General features: G+C 40.0%; 1 protein-coding gene and 1 long non-coding RNA gene across 7 annotated transcripts in view; one reads left to right on the forward strand and one right to left on the reverse strand.

Annotated features, from left to right (window-relative positions):
• The window catches only part of LOC148381635 (uncharacterized), a 65,828-nt gene that overhangs the window by 42,555 nt on the left and 10,191 nt on the right, over positions 1 to 13,082 (reverse strand). The window lies entirely within an intron of this gene.
• lama2 (laminin, alpha 2) overlaps positions 1 to 13,082 on the forward strand; it is a 64,442-nt gene that overhangs the window by 42,004 nt on the left and 9,356 nt on the right. For 4 of the 6 annotated variants that reach the window (XM_088362041.1, XM_088362036.1, XM_088362035.1 and 1 more), the window contains 22 exons: positions 16 to 140; positions 325 to 411; positions 528 to 721; positions 2,457 to 2,599; positions 3,102 to 3,200; positions 3,559 to 3,670; positions 5,071 to 5,233; positions 6,598 to 6,676; positions 6,741 to 6,872; positions 6,947 to 7,063; positions 7,126 to 7,289; positions 7,352 to 7,490; positions 7,800 to 7,902; positions 8,558 to 8,674; positions 8,818 to 9,000; positions 9,806 to 9,960; positions 10,033 to 10,176; positions 11,067 to 11,200; positions 11,927 to 12,086; positions 12,150 to 12,274; positions 12,658 to 12,820; positions 12,914 to 13,058. In XM_088362041.1, the coding sequence (XP_088218167.1) occupies positions 16 to 140; positions 325 to 411; positions 528 to 721; positions 2,457 to 2,599; positions 3,102 to 3,200; positions 3,559 to 3,670; positions 5,071 to 5,233; positions 6,598 to 6,676; positions 6,741 to 6,872; positions 6,947 to 7,063; positions 7,126 to 7,289; positions 7,352 to 7,490; positions 7,800 to 7,902; positions 8,558 to 8,674; positions 8,818 to 9,000; positions 9,806 to 9,960; positions 10,033 to 10,176; positions 11,067 to 11,200; positions 11,927 to 12,086; positions 12,150 to 12,274; positions 12,658 to 12,820; positions 12,914 to 13,058 (2,983 nt within the window). The remainder of the gene's footprint in view (positions 1 to 15; positions 141 to 324; positions 412 to 527; positions 722 to 2,456; positions 2,600 to 3,101; positions 3,201 to 3,558; positions 3,671 to 5,070; positions 5,234 to 6,597; positions 6,677 to 6,740; positions 6,873 to 6,946; positions 7,064 to 7,125; positions 7,290 to 7,351; positions 7,491 to 7,799; positions 7,903 to 8,557; positions 8,675 to 8,817; positions 9,001 to 9,805; positions 9,961 to 10,032; positions 10,177 to 11,066; positions 11,201 to 11,926; positions 12,087 to 12,149; positions 12,275 to 12,657; positions 12,821 to 12,913; positions 13,059 to 13,082) is intronic. The other 2 variants (XM_088362039.1, XM_088362040.1) reach the window with 1 other exon arrangement.

The following is a 13,082-nucleotide window of genomic DNA, read 5'->3' on the forward strand; positions in this document are numbered from 1 at the left end:
TTTACGTCACACAAGAACTGCCAAGACAACACGGAGGGGGATCACTGTGAGCGCTGTGCTCCCGGGTTCTACGGCGTGGTCCGAGGATCCCGTGATGACTGCAAACCTTGCGCCTGCCCACTTACTACTCCCGGGAATAAGTATGTATTATTCTGCACTTATTTACCGTATTTTCCGGACTATAAGGCGCATCGGACTTTAAGGCGCGCCTTCAATGAATGGCCCATTATAGTCCGGAAAATACGGTATTTCTTTTAGTGACTTGCTATGGAAACTGATCAGAAAAGCTTTTTTATTGAGGTCTAAATGTCGATATGTGTCCAGTTTTAGCCCATTCTGCGTCACCGAAGGCTATGATGACTACCGTTGCACAGCTTGTCCAGAAGGATATGAGGGAAAACACTGCGAAAGGTCAGATCTTTTATGTCCAATTAAGTTTTTGCTTCTGTTTTTTTTTATTTGGATTCAAATGGAAAATCCAACCTAAATTTGGTCGGTTAATGGCTGCTTATTCTTTTACCACCCAGGTGTTCCAGCGGTTACTATGGTAACCCTCGGATACCTGGTGGTCGATGCGAGGAGTGTAAGTGTTCTCCGTGGGGGTCCTTGCCTGAACCATGTGACCCCGTCACAGGCCAATGCCGGTGCACGTTCGGGTCTTCTGGGAGGTCTTGTGACCAGTGCATGGAAAGGCATGTTTGTGGACCATCTGGGATCATCTGTAAGGACTAACACACATTTGACACTTTTGTGATGATGAATTTTTGTGCTAGCTAGCCTAAACTAAAATGATACAGTTCTCTTGGCCGCTTTCCAACAACACAAAATTGCAACACTTTTGTGTGTTGTGCCCGCGGGCATCCTTCCTCAGCTCTTTTTTTTTTCTTCTCCTCCAATCGTTTCTCTGTAGGCACCGAGAACCCGGCGTATTCACCTGATATCGCCATTTATGCTTTATTTTACCGAGCAAGCGCAAGTGAGCAGCTTTTACCCGGTTGCCCCGGGAGACCGAGGGGTCTGCATCCGAATTGAAATTCCACTCGTTTAGGCAATAATTTCAATGTCATTTAGAGCTAATTTAAAGTTAATATGATCATAATGGTGAGGCCAATTTAGTTCCATTAGCATGTCTTGATGTGTGTGTACGGGGTTGAGTATAGAAAAAAAGTTTGCAACACAGATGCTGATAAGAAATTGCTGCTAGCTGATGGCGGAGGTGATTGCGTTCAGGTCGGAGCGTGTGTTCGCGTATTAGCTGTGCAATTGTGCTAGCGCACCCCGACACCAAACCAGCTGCCCCGCCCCCCCAGAAGACTATGATATGAAGTCCTGATGGGCAATCAGATATCAGTTCACCTATTCTCAACAAGGTTTGATTGAAACCGAAAGGAGGTTCTGATTTATTTTTGATTTTCTTCACTACAATGAAACTTCTACAGTGAAACCAACAAAACTCTGGTAAAAACAGACCAAACTAAAGAATTAAAGAAGAAATCACCTCCAGTGATACTTTTAGTATCTCACTTTAATTTGCATTTAATGTGATGTGTTTCAAATGAGGTCTACCCTAGACCATAGCTCCAGGACCGATTCATTTTATACTACTATAAAACAAATATTTAATTTTCCTAATTAAAAGATGTCCATAGGCCTACCAACATTGGATTTGAATGCAGATTGAGTTGCGGAACATATAAATGACAATATTGGCATCTGCCTTCGGAAATACACAGCTCACATTAAGGTAATGAAGGATTTCCCATTTGCAGCCTGCACCTGCATGTCACGTGTGTTTTGCAGTGAGCAGTGTGTCTTTAGTAAACATTTAACACAAACCTGCAATTATTACAAGGCGATTTTTTTTTAGAATCTTTACCCATTTGTTATCGTGATTAATATCCTGTAATATTGCATCTGGTGATTTAATAACTGATGGGATACTTAAAAGATGACATTTCGTGCGGAGTATGCGAAAGTGGCATTTTCCAGTCATCTTTTGATTGGTCGTTACGTTGATCAGTTTTTTTGTCTCTGCACATTTCCGCACGCTCTGGTTCTGTCGTAGATTGATAGAGTAGAAAGTGTTTCGCTTTTAATTTATCTTAGATTCCCCCCCCGTCAGAAACTTTAATTTCTGCAATAAATCAGCCGCTGGCTGTAGAAAGGAAAGAAAAAAAAACATGGTGTGTCTGAATGAGTCCCCTGATGTGCAATTTATGTGCATTCTCAGCCTTGCAGTGTGCGTTCATAACAGGTGCGCTTAGCTCCCTGCGCTGTGTGCTCACACACGCTGAGGTGTTCAATTGATACTTTCATGGAAAGTCCCTAAAGGTTATGACATCGTCTGCTATAAAAACAAAACAAATTCCACACAAGTGTAGAGAAGCTATGTTGGCACATTAAAATTAATTCAGCAGTAGGAAGCAAAAAATAAAACTTCAAGTGTGTGTGCACAGCGTGCGACGACGAGTGCACAGGCGTGCTGATCACCGACATGGACCGGCTGTATCGCATCATCACTGACATCACGCTGACCACGCCCCTGCCACCTCCTTACAAGATCCTGTACCGCTTTGAAAACATGACCGAAGAACTCAAGGTGCCGTTTGACCCTTGCATACATCCCTATTTAAAAAATAGTAGTTACCGTATTTTATGGACTATAAGGCGCACCGGACCATAAGGCGCACCTTCAATGAATGGCCCATTTTAAAACTTTGTCCATATATATATATATATATCCTTATGTAAAGGCACACCGGACTATAAGGTGCACCATTAATGCAGCTTGTCAGATTTTTAATCCAAATCATTCTCCATTTTATCTTTTTATTTCAACTTCAGACGCAACAAATAACTTTTTAATCACAAAATAATGATCTATAGTCTTTTTCATTCATGATTCATAGTCTTCAGCGGGCCACTTATGATTGATTTCATGACACAATGCTTCGGGCCAGTTTAAATTTAGGAATTTGGTCCATATATAAGGCGCACCAGACTATAAGGCGCACCGTCGGCTTTTAAGAAAATTTTAGGTTTTTAGGTGCACCTTATAGTCCAGAAAATACGGTAATCAATTATTTCTGTCCCTTCTGCAGCACATGCTATCACCTCAGAAAGCTCCAGAGAGATTACTACAGCTGGCTGACTCCAATTTGGGATCGCTGGTAGTAGAGATGGACCAGTTACACAGCAGGGTATGCACAATTTTGTTGCTTTCCGAGTCCTTCTCTGTCGGGAGTGTCCCTTCCATGGTTCCTGTTGACTATCAATAATTACATACTCATCTGTGATTTATTTCTTGTATTCCAGAATTTTTTTTTTCTGATTGTGTATGGATCCCAGTGGATGAGGTTGCATTTTGTCGTGCATAATTCATGTGGTGTATGACAGTGTGAATGTAGACAGTAATCAAAAAGGTCAGGCTACAAAAAACAAAAAATACACATACTAAAATATTGATGATTCTCGCATCATTGTTCATTTGACATGGGAACAACGTGTTCATTTATTTAACGTGCTTTTGTGTGTGTGTGTGGGTGAATGTGTGTGTAGGCTACTAAGGTATCTGCCGATGGAGAACAAGTGGAAGATGATGCCGACAGAATTCAAAAGCGAGCCGAGGTCCTGGAGAAGTTCATCAGGGAAACCTTGCTGGGAACTCAAGGTAGTGCACTACCTTACTTCCATTAATTACCGTATTTTGCAGACTATAAGGCGCACCTAAAAACCTAAAATTTTCTCAAAAGCCGACATAGCTTGGTGCGCCTTATATATGGACCAAATTCCTAAATTTAAACTGGCCCAAAGCATTGTGTCATTAAATCAATCATAAGAGTCCCGCTGAAGACTATGAATCATGATTCAAAAAGACTATGGATCATTATTTTGTGATTATAAAGTCATTTGTAGCGTTTGAAGTTGAAATAAAAAAGATAAAATGGAAAATGATTTGATTTGGATTAAAAATCTGACATGATGCATTAACGGTGCGCCTTATAGTCCGGTGCGCCTTATAGTCCTTAAAATACGGTAATGAAATAATTATCAATAATCAATTCCACACACTCACAACTTTCTAACTTGCACATTCCAACCTTTTTTTTTTCCGCTCTCTCTCTACAACACCCTTCTCGCCGGTACTTTTACAGATAACACGCTGTAAAACGTGATTGCTGCTCACATAACTGCGATTATAAAAATGGTTATGTTGTCAGGGGTGCAAAGAAAGTGATGAAACTTTCCACTCCTCGTTACCTCTGCTGCAAAGCTCTCTGGCCTTCTGCCTGATCACTGCGTGATTATGGCTGGGTGTGAAGTGTGCGTTGGGTTCTCGGCGGATGATTGAGAGTAGCAATTAGGGACATAATTAGTGGCTATCAAACACACACAAACTTTAAAGTCATATGCATAAACACTGATGCAAAAGTACACAAATAATACAACCTACACACACACACTTATGGATAATGAGGCAAAGAAATACTGTACACACTGTGTGTGTATGTGTGTTTACTGGATACCGTAATATGATTCCATTCACGTTTTAAGTGTTTAATTGGCTTTTAAATCCCAGCGTGTAATTATACGCCTGTGACCTGACAGTCTCAGCGGGACACACGCATACACTACAGCTGTTCATTAGCGTGATGGCTTTGCTTCTGTAATCACGTCATGTTTACATTTCGGAAAAAGAAGAAAGGCCGCATAGCTGTGACCGTTCGCGCCCACTCGGAAAAAAACTTTGATCATATCGACTTGCATTATGTAATGGATATGAGTCATTTTTTTCCCCCGGTCATATGGTAATTTTTTTTTTTTTACGGTTTCAATCGATCCTCATTTAGTGGATTTGCCGCAGTTTATCAGAGATTAGGTTTGGATTTCATAGACGTTCATTCCGCAAGAGAAATGTAAATACGGCATCTGCCAAAGATTCGACTGATGCCGAAATGATTCGTGCGTGATTTAATGAGTTTTGATCACGTGATGCGATTGTGCTTTTTCTTGTGCCGGCATCAAATGATCCTCTTTTGTCCCCCATAAAATATTTTACTTTGTGTCCAGACCTCCAATCCAAAGCTGACGAGTTGAACCGAATGCTGGCGCGCAAAGACGGAACGCCGGAAAAAAGTTTGAAGGAGATGAAGGAGGAGATTCAAGCCATGCTGGTTGAGATGAGAAAACGACAGCTGGGAGGGAAATGGCTCATTGCGGACGAAGAGCTGGAGTATGAAATGCATACTGTACACATACGTAACCAATTTCATTGTCCACACCCTCAACGGCGCAGCCCTCCCTTGCATTATCTTTCTGAACGTTCATTTACAATCCGTATAAAAATCAATGAAATAAACGAAAAGGAATCACGTTATCAAAGTGAACACATCCGAACAGCTACACATTCGGAAGAAGCCCCAACTTTGTGCTGATGAAGTCTTTCTGGCGTTTTCGATCAGTAATCTACTCTCTCCCTCCGAACCCGTCCGCCTCTCTCACTTTATCTCTTTAGCGCATTAAATGTTGACGAGGTCGATAAGTTAATTAAAACTATGGCTCCAGGGGGAGACGCAGACATAACGACGCAGAGATACGAGGATAGGGGTGAACGGAGGAGAAACTAAAAGATGGACACGGTATCGGGTGCAAGTGGAAAATAAGGCAAAAGATAAATCGCCCTTGCCACGCTCTTGTCTTTGAGACTGAACCCTGCTCAGAGTTCAACCAAAACACAAATTCAACTCAGCTACATATTTTTCATGAACATCATTAAATCACTGTCAAATGTCGTAAATAGTCACTGTGATCGTCTTTATTTTTACTCTTGTTTTTCATCTTGCTGTTCCCCCCATAGACTTCATTAATGTTATAGCAAGTCCAACAAAACCTTGCATGTATCCGCCAAAATAAATGTACAAAATCCTTCGAGTGGCATCAACTAGGGAGAGCGAGATTCTTCTTGTCTCAGTTAATGCTAATCATGCGTTCAGCGCCTCCGTGGTAAAACGTACAAAATGTTTTTAAAACTCCTTTTCCAAGGTGAGAAGTTTGGTTTTCAAAACAAAAATGTACAAGATGTAAATACACAAAAAGTTGCATTTACCATATTTACTATAAAGCGCACCGGACTATAAGGCGCACCTTCAATGAATGGCTCATTTTAAAACTTTGTACTTATATAAGGCGCACCGGACTATAAGGCGCACCATTAATGCATCATGTTAGATTTTTAATCCAAATCAAATCATTCTCCATTTTATCTTTTTTATTTCAACTTCAGACGCAACAAATTACTTTAAAATCACAAAATAATGATTCATAGTCTTTTTGATTCATGATTCGTAGTCTTCAGCGGTCAACTTATGATTGATTTCATGGCACAATGCTTCGGGCCATTTTAAATTTAGGAATTTGGTCCATATATAAGGCGCACCGGACTATAAGGCGCACTGTTGGCTTTTGAGAAAAGTTTAGGTTTTTAGGTGCGTCTTATGGTCTGGAAAATACGGTAGTTGAATGTGCCAATTGCAAGTAGATACATCATGCATTTTTTTTTTCCAAACTAATTGTGATGCCCCCTCTCTCTCCTTCCAGCCTAGCAGAAGAGTTGTTCCAAAAAGTAAAAAGGATGTTCGGCATTCCTCATCAAGCCACAGAAGACCTAAAAGCCGAGGTACATACAACTAACATTCAACAATCTTGAACTACATTGATGTATTATTTATTTACCTTCCTAGATTAATAGCAAGATGTCAGACCATGAGAGCAAACTTCAGGAGGCCCAAGAGCTCCTTCACTCAGCCCGTGAGAAGACCAGGCAGACTGGTTTGCTGGCTGGACAAAACCAAGCCAATCTCACCTTCTTGGAGGTACACTATTGAATAATTATTTTAGTTTTGCTATAATTATAATTCCCTGGCTTGTTTTTATTTTTATTTTCCAGGGGAGACATGCTGCGGTCCTTGGGGTGAAACAAGAAGCACAGAAGGTCATTGGGGAAGCAGAAAACCTTCTGGATGACGCCAACCAACTTTCAGACAACATCAATAAAGAGTTAGAGGCACGTTAAAGTTATCGCAAGTGTACAACATATCCGGTCTAACTCTGGTGCCACGTTTGTAGGATGCAGAGGAGATGAGAAGAGATCTCGGTCCTCTTCACGACCAGCTGGATGACAAAGTCCGACACCTGACGGACGGTTTGAGTGGCGGCGGTCTAGCTCATCGTGTACGCGCTGCCGAGGATCACGCGCAACAGCTTAATGAATCCGCTGCAATTTTAGATGGGTAAGTCTTAACGCAAAATTGCAAAAAAAAAAAAAATTGACTCTTTTCTGCTCTTCTCACAGAATCTTAGCCGAAGCGAAGAATCTGTCCTTCAACGCAACAGCTGCTTTTAAAGCATATACAAATATTAAAGCCAACATAGATGAAGCAGAGAAAGAAGCAAAGGCGGCCAAACAGACTGCATCAGAAGCACTGACAACGGTAAGAACCACACAAACTCGAAATTTGTCCTTTTCTCTTCTGTGTCCATTTTCCATGCTAAATTAGTATTTAATTTTTTTTTTATAAAAGCTGAAATATTAGAGGGCAAATATATAGAAAGCAGTCCTTCCTCCACTTTACGAGAATCCATTTAGCAATGCAAATAGGTCAATCTGACAGGAGAAAGGTGATATGCAGATGACTTCACCTTTGGATGCCATCTTAAAGCTATTTAATTCACGAGTGGCTTCCAAATCCGGAAGTGTTCATTGTCACTGATTTTGTGTGCGCATGTGTGTGTCTGCGCAGGCTTTAGGTCCGGAGCTCCCAGTGAAGGAGGAAGCTCAAGGTGCCCTTCAGAAGAGTCTCAAGCTGCTTAACCAGGCTAAGCAACTTCATAATGATGTCAAAGGTATTGTGTGCATATGTGCATATACTCAGTATTGAGCAGAAATATAGAATTATGGCTCTCTCTCTGTATGTATATATATATATATATATATATATATATATATATATATATATATATATATATATATATATATTTGTTTTATTTATTTTTTTCCATATTTTTTCATATTTATTTATATATACATATATATAAATAAATATGGAAAAAAATAAATAAAACAATATATAGATAGATAGATAGATAGATAGATAGATAGATAGATAGATAGATAGATAGATAGATAGATAGATAGATAGATAGATAGATAGATAGATAGATAGATAGATAGATAAATGAATATGGAAAAAAATAAATAAAACAAATAACACTTTAAAGTGCCATATCTAAGTCTATGAAACAAACAAACAAACAAAAAACCAACAAACTGAAAAGAGAAAAACAAAAAACGAATGCTTGAAAAGGAATAGGAGGAAGCATAGCTTTTTAGATTCCTACCCCTTTCTCACTTAATCCATTAAACTAATAATTCAACATATAAATAAATGAATGAAACTGAAATAAATCATCCTTTTTTAAAAACTGTCGAATAAATGTGACCAATTTAGTCACTATTTTTGTGATTTATTAAGGAACGACTTTATATTATATACTGCAGACAATGCCGCGACTGTGTCCGGATTGAAGGGCAGAGTCAAGTCGGCAAAAGACCAAACCAAAGACCTGCTCATCGCTATCAATGTAACCATGACAACACTCAAGACAATGCCCAATGGTATGACTCCACAAATACACAGTGAAATCAATGAGAGCATGAATGGAGCTCTGTGGCTTTTCTAAACTAGACTTGACACAAGTTCATAGGTCGCCCATTCAATAGGATGGATCAGCGTATTTGTAAACATTGTCATCCGGCAGACACCACGGCCAAGTTGGCGGCGACAAAGGCTGTGGCCGCTGAGGCCAACGCTACGGCCATCGACGTCCTGGAGCGCCTGGCGGCCTTGAACTTTCAGGTCGACGGCATTCAGAAGAACTTCAGTCAATTGGCCTATACGGTCAGCGCCGCCAATCAGATGATCCAGGACCCGGATAAAAATAGTAAGTATCTTTTACCGTCGTTAATTGTGATTGTTTTGGATTGAATAATTCAAGAAAAAAATCCATTTATTTTGTTTCCCTTTTCATATTTTTTGACATCATTGCTAATATTTTGCCAAGGTTATATCAAGCCCCAAAAAAATTTGCATATTGCATTAACAATGCTGTATAATATTTTGAAATCTATGATGGACTCCTTCTGGTAAATTCTGACCATAATAATTTGACTAAAATATTTTTCTCTGTGTTTGTCCTTTACTCCCACAGCCATAAGTATGTATATCTATTTTACCTCAATTTAAAAAACTCAATGGTGCCCCAATACCACGTAGCATTTAATAACCCAACTGGCCTCACTTCCAACATCAATAATTGTCGCAATTTGCATTTATTTTATTTGAACAAAAGGTATTGGAGCGCCATACATTCTTTTTTTTCAAGCTATCAAATCAAAATAGCTGCTCCTAATAATAATAATACTGCCTCAGCTCCGCTCCAGCATGAGCTCTACCGCAAAGCATGGAACTCGATTCTCCAGTGTCCATTCCAAATAAATAGTATAGACAAGCTTCTCTTGGAATGCTGAGCTGAGCTGCACTAATTGATTGGCTCTTTCTTTTTCTCCCTCCACCTCTCCCTTGCTCTTTATTTATCTTGTCTTCCTTCTCTGTGTTAAATCAATGACTGAGTGATTCAGCCGCTTTCAGTATTTGCCCTCTCTCGGTCACGCGCCGCCTCACCTCAGCAGTAAAGTTCTGCATGCCATGACGTGGCTGATTCCGTACCCCGTTGTCTCTTCAATCAGTCCACGCGGCCGGAGCTAAAGTGAAGGATTTAGAGGTCGAAGCTGATAGGCTGTTGGAGAAATTGAAGCCTATCAAAAAGCTCGAGGACAACTTGAGGCGAAACATCTCGCAAATCAAGGAACTGATTAACCAAGCCAGGAAACAAGCCAACTCGGTAAGCAAAACTCGAGAACATTTTGTCAAACCGCACGTGGGATCAGTCCAAATTTGACTTTCTCTTTTTTAGATCAAAGTTTCGGTGTCGTCAGGTGGCGACTGTCTGAGGAGTTACCGCCCTGACATCAGGAAGGGCAGGTACAACACCATCATTCTTCACGTCAAAACCACCACGCCTGATAATCTGCTATTCTACCTTGGTTCTGCCAAATATGTGAGTCAAAAAAAACCTCAGTCAAAGTACCGTATTTTCCGCACTATAAGGCGCACCTAAAAACCTCCAATTTTCTCAAAAGCCGCCTTATAATCAGGTGCGCCTTATATATGGACCAATAGCCACTACAGTAGGCCTGTCCAAAGTCCGGCCCAAATGTATACATCTTATATATGGACAAAGTTTTAAAATGGGCCATTCATTGAAGGTGCGCCTTATAACCCGGTGCGCCTTATAGTGTGGAAAATACGGTAATCCACCAAATATGCCCAAATGAATTTATAAACATATATGCTTGTTTGTGTGTGTTGACAATTAACATCTTTTGGTTGCTCTTTGCGTTTAGGTTGATTTCCCCAAAGAAATCAGAGCGTTGCTGCATTTGAGCAGTACAAGCAGTGTGTGTGTGTGTGTGTGACTAAAATTCTTTAACACTAAAACCTTCCGCATGAATGAGCAGCTAGCACGTGTTCACACCAACTTCTAACATTTCACTGTTAGTGTGTAAAGCTGGCTAAATAGCAACGATGCTAATGAATAACGGTCGTTCCTTGAAGGGGCGAGGGTGAGAACAAAGATAAGAAGGCGTGTGTGAACGTGTGTCTTCAAATTTGACTCCCTAATCATCTCTAAGTGTGCATAATTCTACGTGAATAATAATGCCAAGTATGAGCGTTATTCTTCAGCAGCATCTAAATGAGAGCATATGCTCCAAAGCCTCTTATTCATTTTTTTTTTTTTTCCTCCAGCTCATCCATAATCACCACAAAATTAATCAAAATACAAATCGGCTTAAAGAGACAGCCAGGTTAAAATTCTTCACTGAAAGTTTACACTCGTGTTACAATTCTATTTAATCCGAAAAATAATGACCTGTTTAATATTTTCAGGTTGATTTCTTGGCTCTGGAGATGCGAAAGGGCAAAGTGTATTTCCTTTGGGACGTTGGTTCTGGTGTGGGACGAGTAGAATATCCACATCTCACCATCCATGACGGGAACTGGCATAGAATAGAAGCTTCTCGGTAAGAGCTGTGATTTTACATCGGTACGAACAAGCTCGTTATTTTTCCCCCAAAGTGGCATGCCGAACTATTTATGTACGCTTCATACGTATTCGGCGAAGCAGAAGACATCACAGCAAACATCACCCAATTAATTCTCATTTTACGCTTTTTTGTCACATCTATACAGACATGCAATCATTAAGTTGAATTTTTAGATAAGAGAAAAAAATCTCAGTAGTTCAGAAACACAAGACACACTCAAAGTCGAAAAAAAGAAACATGAAGGTAGTGGCAAAATATATATTTTTTAAAAAACTTCAATCCCAATATTGTTTTTGGTGTTCAGCACAAAATCCTGACAACAAAAACAGAAACATAAATAAAACCTTAACAACCAGAGGACATCATTTCTTTAACGGAATTACGTTGTTTCACTCGGGAAATCAAATCTTTGCAGCTTTGCCAACCGCTGGCTCGTCCATTTTTTCAGTAAAGTTGTGCACGGGGGTTTAACGTTCCAACTGTTGGACACGACCAAACAACAAATTCAAGGTGGCAGATCAATTTCACTGTACATCTCCGAGGTCCCGCCATGTCACCGCAATCACTTTCCCTCCTCCATCTTTTTACTCTTCTAGTTCATAACGGCTGATTTCATATGACAGAACACGCGTGGTCGTAAATGTCCTCCAGGAAATACCTACTAATAAATATAATTATCTCCTAATTTCTGACCGTCTGCAGTAACGGATTGAACGGGACCATATCGGTGTACCCTCTGGAAGGTCCGAGGGCCGGCGTTGTGCCGAACCCAAACAGCGCAAACTCGCCCGTAACTTACACCATCCTGGACGTGGACCAGAACGCATACCTGTTTGTGGGCGGAATCCTCGGCACGGTCAAGGTAACGATAAATCATTGGTGTGATTTGGAACTTTATCATCAATGTCATTGGTTTATCTTGTAGAAAGCAGATGCTGTGAGGACAACAACTTTCACGGGCTGCATGGGGGAAACCTTCCTGGACGGAAAACCAATTGGACTGTGGAACTACAGGGACAGGCAGGGGGACTGTAAAGGATGTGTTGTCAGGTATGCCAAGACCGATTTTTTTATTCTTTTTATTTTATTTTATTTTATTTTTCTGTTTATTTACAGTTTATATTATATTATACTTTATTATATTTTATTATTTGATTTGATTTTACTTTTTTATTTTTCTGTTTATTTACAGACAGTTTATTTTATATATTACATTATATTATATTATATTATATTATATTATATTATATTATATTATATTATTTTTCTGTTTATTCACAGACTATAAGGCGCACCAGATTATTAGGTGCAGTCTCACTGAATGATTTTTTTTTTTTTTTGAAAAAAAAGGTTGATTTTTTAAAAAACTAAAGGGCACCTTATAGTCCGACATATACGTCACAACATTTTTTTTTTCCCCCACTGTTTGTTAGCCCCCAGGCATCAAACGGTGAAGGAACTGTCCAGCTGGACGGGGAAGGCTACGCCTCAGTGGCACGACCCACAAGATGGAACCCGAATGTTTCCAGTGTTACATTCAAGTTCCGAACATTCGCTTCCGATGCGCTGCTCATGTATCTGGCAACTGATGACATGGTATGAAACCTGGATGACATCATACGATGATTACACAATTTGTATTGACAAAATCTCCTGAATGGATCTTCTCTCCATCTTTACTACATATAGAAAGACTTTATGTCCTTGGAGCTCGAAGGAGGCAAGGTGAAGATGAACTTTGATCTGGGCTCAGGAGCCGGCAGCGCCATATCATCTCACCGACAAAACGACGGACACTGGAAATCCCTCACCATGTCTCGCAACAAGAAGCAAGGTAAACGCCAAATATTTCTTCATC

Source organism: Syngnathus floridae, chromosome 19 (genome assembly GCF_059516105.1).
Source record: "Syngnathus floridae isolate MCC-2025c chromosome 19, RoL_Sflo_1.0, whole genome shotgun sequence".
Taxonomy (NCBI): Eukaryota; Metazoa; Chordata; class Actinopteri; order Syngnathiformes; family Syngnathidae; genus Syngnathus; species Syngnathus floridae.